This window comes from Anoplopoma fimbria, chromosome 17, assembly GCF_027596085.1.
Source record: "Anoplopoma fimbria isolate UVic2021 breed Golden Eagle Sablefish chromosome 17, Afim_UVic_2022, whole genome shotgun sequence".
In the NCBI taxonomy this organism is placed as follows: domain Eukaryota; kingdom Metazoa; phylum Chordata; class Actinopteri; order Perciformes; family Anoplopomatidae; genus Anoplopoma; species Anoplopoma fimbria.
Genome location: NC_072465.1, coordinates 16205318 through 16217407, shown reverse-complemented (window position 1 = coordinate 16217407; position 12090 = coordinate 16205318). Strand labels below are relative to the sequence as shown.

General features: G+C 37.7%; 1 protein-coding gene across 1 annotated transcript in view; it reads right to left on the bottom strand.

The window, feature by feature from the left end:
- Positions 1 to 3158: 3158 nt before the first annotated feature.
- LOC129105681 (voltage-dependent calcium channel subunit alpha-2/delta-2-like) overlaps positions 3159 to 12090 on the bottom strand; it is a 29021-nt gene continuing 20089 nt past the window's right edge. Inside the window, exons 14-38 of the mRNA XM_054616838.1 lie at positions 11803 to 11852; positions 11528 to 11617; positions 11357 to 11422; positions 10752 to 10826; positions 10576 to 10650; positions 10333 to 10404; positions 10049 to 10120; positions 8827 to 8888; positions 8652 to 8728; positions 8492 to 8552; positions 8314 to 8411; positions 8090 to 8180; positions 7932 to 7994; positions 7736 to 7839; positions 6833 to 6931; positions 6548 to 6639; positions 6394 to 6441; positions 5800 to 5871; positions 5213 to 5365; positions 5060 to 5112; positions 4825 to 4880; positions 4297 to 4420; positions 4086 to 4195; positions 3886 to 3968; positions 3159 to 3255 (exon numbers count right to left, since the gene is read on the bottom strand). Coding sequence (XP_054472813.1) covers positions 3160 to 3255; positions 3886 to 3968; positions 4086 to 4195; positions 4297 to 4420; positions 4825 to 4880; positions 5060 to 5112; positions 5213 to 5365; positions 5800 to 5871; positions 6394 to 6441; positions 6548 to 6639; positions 6833 to 6931; positions 7736 to 7839; positions 7932 to 7994; positions 8090 to 8180; positions 8314 to 8411; positions 8492 to 8552; positions 8652 to 8728; positions 8827 to 8888; positions 10049 to 10120; positions 10333 to 10404; positions 10576 to 10650; positions 10752 to 10826; positions 11357 to 11422; positions 11528 to 11617; positions 11803 to 11852 — 2042 coding nt within the window. The 3' untranslated portion in view covers position 3159. The remainder of the gene's footprint in view (positions 3256 to 3885; positions 3969 to 4085; positions 4196 to 4296; positions 4421 to 4824; positions 4881 to 5059; positions 5113 to 5212; positions 5366 to 5799; positions 5872 to 6393; positions 6442 to 6547; positions 6640 to 6832; positions 6932 to 7735; positions 7840 to 7931; positions 7995 to 8089; positions 8181 to 8313; positions 8412 to 8491; positions 8553 to 8651; positions 8729 to 8826; positions 8889 to 10048; positions 10121 to 10332; positions 10405 to 10575; positions 10651 to 10751; positions 10827 to 11356; positions 11423 to 11527; positions 11618 to 11802; positions 11853 to 12090) is intronic.

Below are 12090 nucleotides of genomic sequence, written 5' to 3'. Positions count from 1 at the left end.
CTGCCTACCAGGCCTACCAGTACAGAGCTATATATATATATATATATATATATATATATATATATAATATAATAATAATTTTAGAGCTGAAATTATTAAGTTGATCAAGAGAAAATTAATTAGCAAAATTAATTTTGACAATCAAGCGGCAAACAGTCCCAATAATTTGCTTGTTTCAGCTTGTGCCATTGTTAGAATTTGATGCTTTTCTATACTTTATATGACTTTAAAAGGAATATTTTTAGGTTTTGGACTGTTGGTCCATTTTGACATTTTATAAACAAAACCACTAATAGCTTATTAATTGAAAAAAATTGACAGAGTAAGAGATAATGAAAATAGTTGTTACTTTCAGCCCTAATAGTGTATTCTTTTTCTGCCATGGTATAATATTACACCTGAACAAAAAGAGATTTAATCCTGACATAAATTAAATACATTTTACAATCTAAAAATGTTTTGGTGCCACACTTCAACTGAAGCAGTAATATTCCCATACGTACAGTACCGGGCTGACATTTCCTTGTGAATAAATAACTTAATTTTTACAGCTTCATAATTTAGTAAAAAGTTGAATCAGATATCATTGCTGTGACAAGGTAAGCATGATAAAATTAAAAATATTCGCCACAGCAAATCATCACTTTCAACGAGACATCAGGAGAATCTCAACAGGGGTCAAAAAGCTTAACATACTCATAACATATTGATAACATTGAAAGCTGTTCAGAAGCTACATTCCCCATACAGAAGCATACATAAGTGCATAAATTCAGGTTTGACAAATAGTGGCAATACGAGATACAAAAAATGGACAGATAACTTCCCATCCATCAAATAACTGATGTTTAAAAACATGTCTGTCACACACTGATGTCTGCGCATGTTTTGTGCTATAAGACTACAGAGATAACACTGCATGTACATTTCTTAAAATCTATATTGGCTGACAAATTGATGGCAATGATAATTACTGCTAAATTCAGATTAACACGGCATCATTGCACTAAACCATGCAGTGGTTTGGAGGATTCACTACTACAGTTCTGTAAAAAAATCACTGTTTACATTTGATCATTTGGGTTGTTTTTGTTTGATTTTACACTCTTTAACAATTCTTATCAACTGGAAGCATCATACCGTGTACAACTGGAAGCATTTCAACAAACCTTGTCTTTAACAATTCTCGTATGAATGAAACTACTTTGATTTTGAAAGTCACAAAATCTTGCTGAAGGTCTAACACTGGTATTTTTCCTCATACTGGCCTTTCTCCTCTGTGGTCTCATTTGTCAAAGTGCTCTGAGAAAATATTTTTAGGGGGGACAAAAAATACAGAAATCCTTCTGGGGCATGTCATGTATGATATAATTTAAAGTACTGTAAGTCTTGGCAGAAAGTCAGAGTTGGATTGAAAGACACTGAAGTGAATGTGAGGTCAAGGCCCGGATCTACTATCATGTAAAAACTGCTGAAGGTGCAGTGAGCTTCTTTATGTGCAAAGCTATTTACCAGGATGGGACATAAAAAGGAAAACTGGCAGAGATAATTCATTTAAAATTTCACAAAGCCAACAAAAGCAGGGTCTGAGCTCAGCAGATTCTGTCTATCTATTTACATTTTACTGCTGTAGCAGTTAGCTGTGGTGTGCACAATGTAAAGTTGTGTAAATGCCTTGGATAGCTTTACCCAGCAGTTGTTTGGAAATTGTAGATCCATATACACAGATAAGTATTTTGGTGGGCCTCATCTAATGAGCCATACCAAACATACAGATGCTGTTATATAAATATATTTAGAGCTGTTCAACATTGTGTCAGACAGTGACAACAAAAGATCTAAAAACTCAAACTACTCTTTCCACAAAGCTGTTGTGTCAACAGCTGTGCTCAGCCAATCACAAAGCTCTTTTTGTTAGCTTGGGTGCATTCTTGATGTTGTTGCACTTTACATAAATAATACCATGTTTTGCTACTTTAAAAGGTACTCTGTGCAGTTTTTGACCACTAGTATCGCTATAGAGCAATGTTTTGTAAGTGGGTCCACGTTTTGGTGCTGTTGTGTACGTGATATAAATGTTCCTGCCAATGATTTCACGCTATTCCACTGATCTACAGGTGGCAGTGACACGCCAAGAAATGCAAACAAGTAAACACGTATGTAAACAATGCGGTTGCAACATTTTCCAAAGATTACCAAAATGTTTTATGAGGCAGGAAGTGCATTCGACACATTTGCTAGACCTCTAGAAGACACACAATTTGTTTGTAAACAGAAACTTTGCTTGCAAGAAAACTCCACAGAGCACCTTTAATACTTCCAACTCACCTATATCGTAAAGGGAAATATTGTACTTGTAACTCCACTACATTTGTCTGACAGCTGTAATTACTTTTTACTTTAACATTTTACATAGAAAAGCTATGCTGAGTTTTTAAAATAATTGTTATGGATAAAACTACCCCACAGTAGATAAAGTAGTTAAAATGAGCTCTATCTTGACGAGCTACAACATTAAAATGGATGCTTAATACATAAGTAATAATAACCTGATAATATAATGCATGATATGTGGAGATAACACTGATAGGACCCATTCTGCCGTCAAATAAGTAAAATCTTGACTGCGTGACTTTTTCTGGTATCTTAAGAGCAACATAAGAAAAACTTGAATCATTCTTTCCACCATTGTGTATTTACCACAAAGTAAATAAGTCCAACAGAGTTTTAGATCTTTTATAATTTCAGCACCACAATAAAACCTAAAATTGCGATTGACCTTTGTTCCTGTTGGGTGATCCCTTATTGGCCTGTTAAAAGTACATTTCAGCTACCTCCCTGACTTTTTGGTGGTTGCTTACATGGCTGAGCATGTGTGCAAAAATGTTAAACATGCTGGTCTTAGTTTAAGCGGCATGCACACGCGACACATTCTATAATTTGCACTCAAGCAAGCCCTGAAACACCAAGGAAATGCATAAGCAATAAGGCAATAAACACTAAGAGCTGTTCCACAATTTCTTTTCAAGCACAAATGCACTGTGTGCCGTTTGTACATCAAAAAATAATAATTTTGCAGTAGCTGTTTGATCTGACCTTCAGTAGATCCGAGCCTAAACCCAAAGAGATGAAAGATGTCAGTTAGAGTGTTTGCCCGTGTCAGAGATGAAAAAGAGGCAGAGTAAGCTGAATAAAGAGGAGGACTCCTATAGAGGACTGCAGTGCACAACCTCGTCCACACTCTGACGTGTTTTCCTGCAACGAGAGTTAACAATAAAACATTTTTTTCAAAAGCAAATAACTCATCACTTGTACATCCAATACCAATACATGTTTTTGCACATCATAAATGGAATTTGTGCCTCATTTCTAAGTGTGCATTTGACATTTCTAATAGAGAAAATTATATTATCAGAAACAGATATTTTGCGAGCATATACTTATAGTTTGTAGGAAAATAATTGTTTTGTTACACTAATTACTGTTCACCATTTTATAGCATGCTTTTAAAATGATGTAGCACATTATGTTTTAGTGGCACTTTTTTTAATTAACTACATTAATGAGTAATGCTTTGGCTATGTAGTTAGCCAACTATCTTAGCTAACTACTGTTTGTCTGGAGGGATTAGCTAGCTACAGACCAAGGAAGCGAGGTAGAGGCTAATTTGCAACTACATTTTCATAAAGATGAGTGCACAGAGCAGGGACACAGAGAAGGCACATTTTTGTTTGTTAAATATCCAATTATTCTATCTGTTATAATAATTTGCTATGAAATATAGTTTATGTGTTTACAAAAATATTTTTTGTGCTGAAAATGTCCCATTGCACGCTCAGGATTGAGGCACAAATATAATGCCATATTTATACAGTGTCTACTTACTAAGGCACTGTAGTCAAAGCAGGATGTCGGGCCTTTACGATACCGTGCGTTGCTCAGTACTTCACATGGATTCTCCTCCTGAACTGTTAGTTTTTAGTTAAGGGTGGTAACAGTGAACTTACCTGCCCCACAAGATTGAAGCGATTTCCATCTTTAGCACAAATGAAAGCATCCCAGAGTATGTGAGCTAGAAAGGATACACTCAGTCCTGATCTGTGTCAATCTCTCTATCTCACATGAGCTGCAGGGGAGCGTCTCAGCGACCACAAAGAGGAGGTTGGTATTTTCTATCCGCTTAGCGTGGAAAAGCCTGTGGGAGACAGTGATGGATATTTAGCCAACTTCATACAGTACGTATAGTGCATGTATAAGAGCACAAACACATTCTGCTGACGCTCCATAAAAACATACCGCGAGCAGTTTCCACAGTCCTGCAGCACGTTGTAGGAGTTGGTGGTGTTGGTAAAGTAGAACTGGCTTTGGATGGTCACACAGCTGCTTTCCCTCGTCTCAAAACCTTCAACCAGGAGATGATCTACAACACAAAAGTTGAAAATTTTATATAATTTTTAAGTTTATAATATTTTTAAAGTTTATTCTTTTATTTTTATTTTGGCTAAGATGTTCTAAACAAGAGCAAAGTGGTTAAAATTTTTACCCAGATTTTATACACATTCATCTAAATGTTGTTGGTGCCGGAGGCTCCATTGCAAGAACACACTTCATTGTTAATAAAATCCCCTTTTAACGGGGTCGGCTCAGAACATGTTTATGGTCAGAAAAGGCCAAAAATAGGGACAAAATTCAAATGAGCTGCTTGTGAGAGGTTGTAGGAGTAACATTTTTCATCTAATTTGTATCATTGTTAACATAAAAACAAAAAGTCATCACACAGATATTTATGTGCACCCAAAATTGTGTTAAGATGCACAAATCCACCTTGGTAGAGCCAGCTGTTGTAGGTGAGTCCATAAAGCAGCTGCTGGGTCACAGACCTGGAAAAAGTGTTCACATTGTACTTAAATTACATACAATCTGTAAACATCACTAAATATCAGTAAACATGTCACAGCTACTGGTTTCATGTAAAGAAGTTTATACACAGTTAAGAATGGTTTACAGGACACCTCACATGCTCTTGGTGTTGTTTGATTTGCAGTAAACAGAGTCTCACCATGCCACCGTGGATGTCCACCAGGCCAAGCTGAGGATGTCAGCAATGGACGGCTACAGAAACATGGTTACAGTGGTAACTGGTAAGAGCTTTCCACCAACTCAAAACGTTATAAAATGTTCCTGAATCTAAAATCTGCAGGTGTTCTCTTACCACAAAGATGCCCCTCGGTGCTGCTCCAGTATGGCTGCTGCTGACTGGTTCACATGCAGACTGGTAGTGAAAAGACTGACGGCGATTGAAGATTGAGTTGTTGTAGAGTGCATGCATCAGGTAAGGGTCAACATCACCAAAGAAAAGACCAATCTGTAATGGATGAAAGAAAATAAATAAGACAGTTACAGAGACAAAAAGAAAGCACATATGGGAAACAGCGCTACATGGTGGCTTAACATAAACTCTGTTCAAGTGTCCCACTTGTTCCTTTCTTCTCTCTATTGTTGTTTCAGTTATTTGGCCCTGCAGTGACAACTTAACTGAACTGCTATTAACCAAAGAGTTGAGTTAAATACCTGTAACCTGTAACAAAAACAATTTTCAACAAAAAAAACATAGTAGTTATGATGTAAAACCTGAAATAACAATAACACCATTCACAACCGCTAGGTTGATAAAACCCCACATAAATTCCCATCTGCTTACAAAATTGTTAATATTTTTGCATACTTTCTTCTAAAGGTAGATAGTGCTTGACATCCTACAGTATTAAAGACTACATACATTACCATGCAAAGACATACCTTTTTCCAATGATCTCTTTGATTAGACATAACCAGGAATCCACCATCATCAATGAGATAACAGAGGAGGTCCTACAAACAACACAGCACAGTTTACATCAAGTGAGAAGTTTTTTAACTCTGTACTTTACCCCTGAGCAGCAACAGCACAGTCGACCTCAAGATACAGGTTGACATGATCTTCTAAGAGAAAGCAGCAAGTGTGTAAAGCTGAAATTCAATAAATGTATAATGTATCTTTCATAAATGCTAAAGACAGAGTATATGTATTTTTTCTATATAAAAATATATCAAAGTGTAAAGTAATTTGGTCGTAACTTAAGCATGCCAGACTCCATTGTCAAAACAAGCCAATATATATTATATTAAGTGATAATATATGTACACTAGTTTCAAGTTTTCTAGTAATGAAATGTCAAAACAGAATAAAACAGGTTTATAAACTGTTCACAAAGTTCCCTCTAAGCGAATTAAATAATCGAGTATGAATTTAAGAACACATTTAACCTCTAAGTAATGCAACTGTGGTCACAAAACTGAGGACAGCATCTGGCTGAAGTTGCAGGCCTGCTACAATCTACAAATCATTCTTACGTCAGTGTTCACTTCACAGTCCATCTCACAGCTTCTGGATGGTCCACACTGGTTCAACAAAATGTGTAATGAGACAATAAATGTCACTTTATTTCCAGTATATGCAGTTTAATTAAGTAATTAGTGATTCGTTATTAGTGGCCCAGCACTGTACCTTGTGTGAGCCCTGTCGACTGTCTGACACGTTGCTGGCCAGGATCTTAAACTTGTCCACCCAAGCCTCCAAGTCCAGCTTCACTCCAACCACTGAGTGACAACATCCACAGGATCAGCACAAGAGAGGAAGAAGTGGGTAAGAAGCAGTGTTTTGGTGAGAAGGGAATAAAACAGAGGTAGCTGAAATATCTGAAGACATGTTTTCGATAAAAGAACTTCCCTGGGAATCCCACATGACACAGAATACCACATTAAGTCTCATACATAACAGCATTTTTCTTACCTGAAGGTTTCAGCAGTTTGCCTCCTAAATTAACCTCCACAGCCGAACTAACCAGAATTCCAACGGTGCCGTTTTCTGAGCCTACAGGGTCGTCCAACGCTGTTCACAAACAAAATGTGATTGAAATAAACAAATGTGTGGTCGTAGTTTGCTGTCACATACGTATGAATACTGAATTTATCATTTCACAATTCTGACCCGTCTCAGTTCAAAAACGTCCCACACTCGATGACACCTGAGGTTGTTTGCCGATTAGAACTATGAGATTATTTTTTATCAACGTTCTCATCCCAAATCAATCTGTTTAAATTTATCACAAAAAATTTACTCAAGTCTGTGCGTTAAACATGCAGTCGCAATTTTGTTTGTTTTTTTGGCAACTTAAAGGCAGAATAATCAAGCTGTGAACACAAAATTTACCTAAATTTAACACATAATTCTGAAGTAATATTGTGAAATTATTAGCAAACAGCTTATTTACACATTCAGCAATTATGGAGCAACAATATTATTCATTTGGAGTCATGCTATTCACTCTCTTTCAGCTTTGTTTCGGTCTCCACCAACTTCAGAGGGAAACACTATGATTAGCAGCTAGGAAAGACCTTGTCAGTTTGTCGATTGGTGCTGAGCAGTGAACGGTGTTTTTTTAGAGCTGCTTCCTGTGACCGAAAACGATACTCTGAGAGTGAACAGCAAAGCTACGGGTCGTAAAACCAAAACAATGAGCTGCAAGATCCTATAAAGCTCTGCAGTGAAAAGGGAATCTGCAGAGATGGGTGATAATTATCTGTGGGTTCATCACTATGAGTGACCCCTTTCACATACACAGTAATTTGATCCACTGCTATCATACAAATCTTGATTGTAGCCACATTAAGATGTGTTTGCACAGTTACTCACAGGCTCTGGATGGAGCTCTGAACATGTAGCCTTTGTTATCGAGGCTCCGTCTGTAATAATTTGAATTGAAGGGTTCGGGATCCTCATCCCATAACTCAGCAGCTCTGCACAAACACAACACATATCATTACAAAAGTTTTTTTTGTGAGATAACTTTATATTTCTCTGCTTTAGTAGATGCATTCATTTTACTCACATGTTGGGGAAAACACGTGTTATTCCTCCATCGGTGGATGCAAACACAGCCAGGAAGCCGTACCTGTAACAATTACTTTTTACTCAGCCAGCTCTGTTTGTTACAACTGTGATACCATCAAAGCAGTTTTTTAAAGTAACAAAAACAAGTTGACTCACGAATTCAGGTCCTTGTTCTTCCAAACACGAGAGGCCAGCTGCCCGATAATCCTTGAATCCAAAATCAGGTTGTGGATGAGGCCTTGGTCACCTTAAACAAATAAAAAACACATCTAAGTATATTATATATGCTATATCACTATATTTATTATTATATAATCTCATCCGTGCATCTGCAGCAGTGGCAAATATTGCTAACTACGTTATGCTGTTAACACACTCACATTCATCAGATTCTGGGGAAATGTCCAGCATGAGCGAGAGGAAGTTCTGCAAAAACTGTGTGTTGTTGTCAGAAAGATGCAGACGTTTACAGTATTCCCTGAAGAAAGAGAGGAAATAAATACTGAAAACTTTTCTTTCACTAACAGATTGAGAAATATAAAGAAATATGGTCGTCACCTGGGAGCCAGAAACACGTGTCCTGAGGATTCAAAGGAGCTGGGCAGCAGCGACTGCATATCTGTAACAGAGGCAGAGGGCGATGTTAGTTTTTTTCATCTCCTTCTTGTGTTCCATCTTATAAAACAGAAGCTTGAAAGCTGTTCCTCTCTGTACTCACACTGGAGCTGCAGCATCACATCACTCAAATCTGCCTGGATGAAGTATTCATTGTAGGGGGGTAATACCAGACCAAGACTGCAGGTGGCGGCATCCCAACGGGGTGACACAAGAATGAGGAGACCGCCACAGCTGATTGGTTATTATTTGTAATTCATAACATTGTAACTGCTCACCTGTAATCTGTGCCGTTGATAGGAGTCCATGTGTAACTCCTGTACACCTCGTCAATGTATTGCTACAGTAAAGGAGACATTTGAGGACGCTTCAGTCAACCAGAGTAAAGAGGTAACAGTTTATCTGTTTTTACTTCAGGTAATTTCTTTTTTGTGCTGTGTTTGGATGATTGTTTGAAGAAGAATTTTAAGGCCTAATCAAAACTACAATTCAACACAGCATTGGAACACGTTATCACTCTTTTGATACAGGGGCTAACACCAACTTCTAAATTTGAACAACCTTAAGTTATAAATGTTTCTGACACTGTTAAGAGTTTTCTTACACCAATATTATGTGTAAACAGGAAAGTAAACTGGTTTTAATGTTAAACCATAATGGGTAGAAAGAACCACTACTAAATGGACCTTGTCATTTGTTTTTTTCAACAAGATGATGAGTTTGTCAACGTGGCCAGGGTTAGTATCTGCTACATTCACTGACTCTTCATCACTGATCCTCTCATTTCACATCTCTCTACCGTTCACTTGTTTCCTTAACTTCAGTTTTTACATATTGAAGCCCAAACTGTGTCTGTTGTTGTGTTTCAGTTCAACGAGAAGGCCGAGGCTGTGGTTCCCTGCTTCAAACATCTCGTCCAGGCTAATGTGCGAAACAAAAAGATCTTCAAGGACGCAGTACAGCAGATGCAGGCTAAAGGCACCACTGACTACAAGTCTGGATTTCATTTTGCCTTCAACCAGCTGTTAAATGTGAGTCACACATTGATTTACATCGACCATCAAATACTATAGGAAATTTACTCAAATACAATGTATATGGTCAAACAATTACGTGGGGAAAGAATGAGAATTGGGCCTTTAACACAATTATTCAAACCACTTATTTGGAAATAAATACAGAGTAAGTTTAAAATAATTCCTTTAAATGTCTATTCAATGCATTGCAGATGCACTTTATCTTGAAGCTCATCTGTTCATACAGTATGCTGCTCATTATTGTCATATTCTGATAAATAAGACAACAGCAGGTTTAACAGTAGTCATAGAGTATGTGTGTCACCATGGCAACAATCTGAACAATCTATTTTACTAATAAGGAACATGTTCAAACGTATTCATCATTAGTTCTGACCATTGTGTTTGTATACTCTACGTGACGGCTACAGTCAGACTGAAAAGGTGACATATGTGGAGCTTATAAGAAAGGGAATTTACTTGCCTCATCAATTGACTTGACCAGAGTTTTGACCTGCATTTCACCTGGTCTTCCATCAATCATTTGTCGCCGGATCTAGAAAATGAAAATACAAAGTGTTTTCTTTTTTGTCACAAACAAGTAAAACATGTAACGTTGGGCCTCAACTGGTTGGCCAATTGTCCTGAGGCAGATTATGTTGTTCACTGTCCAAGTAAGAACTTTGAACAACAACAACAACAACAACAAGGAACAGAAAATACCTGAAATCAGAAAGTTTTCAATTCCAATTGCCACTAATTGCTCACCTCCTCTTTGTTGCTGTCCTCCACCTCTGCATCCAGGAAGTCCAGTGTCACAGGCTCAGGGAGGTTCACCAGCTGAGAGGAGTCAAGTGAGAAAAGATATTTAAAATAACATAAAACGCAGAACATTTTTACCTTCATCATAATTATCTAAACTATACACAAAGGACCTGTATGGCCCATATACCTCCTCGTTCCTGTAACCTGCAGTAAAATCTTTTATAAATAATGTTTAATATACACCACCTTTGGCTGAAGGTTAGGGTGGAGGAGAAGATATCCATTTGGATCAATGGCAAATATGTATCCATTGGCTCCAAGCTGTTCAGAAAAATAATAAAAGCAAGGAATAGCAGTGATATGTCAGTCGGTACAAACGATGAAAAATGTGGCTAATAATGGTGCTAATGAGATGAACATACATTGTACCGTGGTGTAAGTCGCTTTATCTCGTCAAGATGCACGTCGACCCCCATGACACCTAATATCAGCTGATTCTGGTCAGACAAAATACATACAGCTGGTTTTAAGAAATGTTTGATATTTTGGGAAATATGCTTTTTCTCTTTTTTTGGTGAAAGTAAGATGTGAATATTGATACGGCTCTCATGTCTGTCTGGTAAATATGTAGCTGTAGCCAGTAGGCACTTATCTCAGACGTCACTATGCCTGGCCAAGAAATAGTCGAGGCACATATCCAGATACACCACACCAAAACTTGGTAATTTTACAATTCAGTTTTTGTATTGTGTTACCTTAGGACAGAGTCAGGTTAGCTGTTTCTCCTTGTTTCCAGTCTTTATGCTAAGCTACAGTAGCTTAATATTACCGTACAGTCATAACAGTGTCATCAATTTATTTACTTTTGGCAACAAAGCAAATAAGTTTATTTAAAGTTTGTTATTAAGTATTCTAAGATATACAAACAGTGCTACATTCTGTCTTTCTAGAATAATGAAAAGAGAAAGTGACCATAACCTTTAATATAAAAACACTCAACCTTTCATATAATTCCAAGTTTTGTTACCTGTGAGTTTCCATCCATAGTGAGATTAAATACGGGCAAAGTCCCAGTTACTACCATGCCAAGACCCTACAGAATCCCAAAACACATACATTATTCAGTGTGTGCATACTGTATGTTTGGTGCATTTAGTATATTTAATCACATACAGCCAACAAGGTCATGGAGTCTCACCAAAGCATCCTGATACACATTCGTCCACTGAACCTGCTTGGCATCGCTGCCTGCCAGAACCATGGGGCGCCCCAGCACGTCGAGGTACTCCTGACCAAACAAAAGAGATACGTGACCGGCTGCAGCCTCAAAACAACCTAATACATCAGGCCACAAGGAGAATGGGTGTGCAAACAAATGGAAGTAGATGTTTCTACAGTGTGAATGAGCGCCACAAGGAGATCTTGAAACAGTGAACTGGGATCAGCTGTGTCAGAGGCACTAGACGAACCCACCTGGGTGTTAATCCTTATAGCACAGATGGAACGGATCTCAAAATAGTAACCTGGCAAGCGACAGAGAAAAAAGACAAACAGAGAGAGAGAGAGACGGAGAGAGAGAGGAAGAGCATATGTGAGCGATGCTATCAGAAAAAAACCCCACAAGAGTGGTGCTCATAAATATTCCAGTTTACTCGATGTTACTAGACCAGTGACTCAGCCACTTAACTTTCACAGATACAGAGAGAGAGGAATACCACTGAGCTTTAAACTGATGTATCTGTATCTACACAGTTAGGTCAG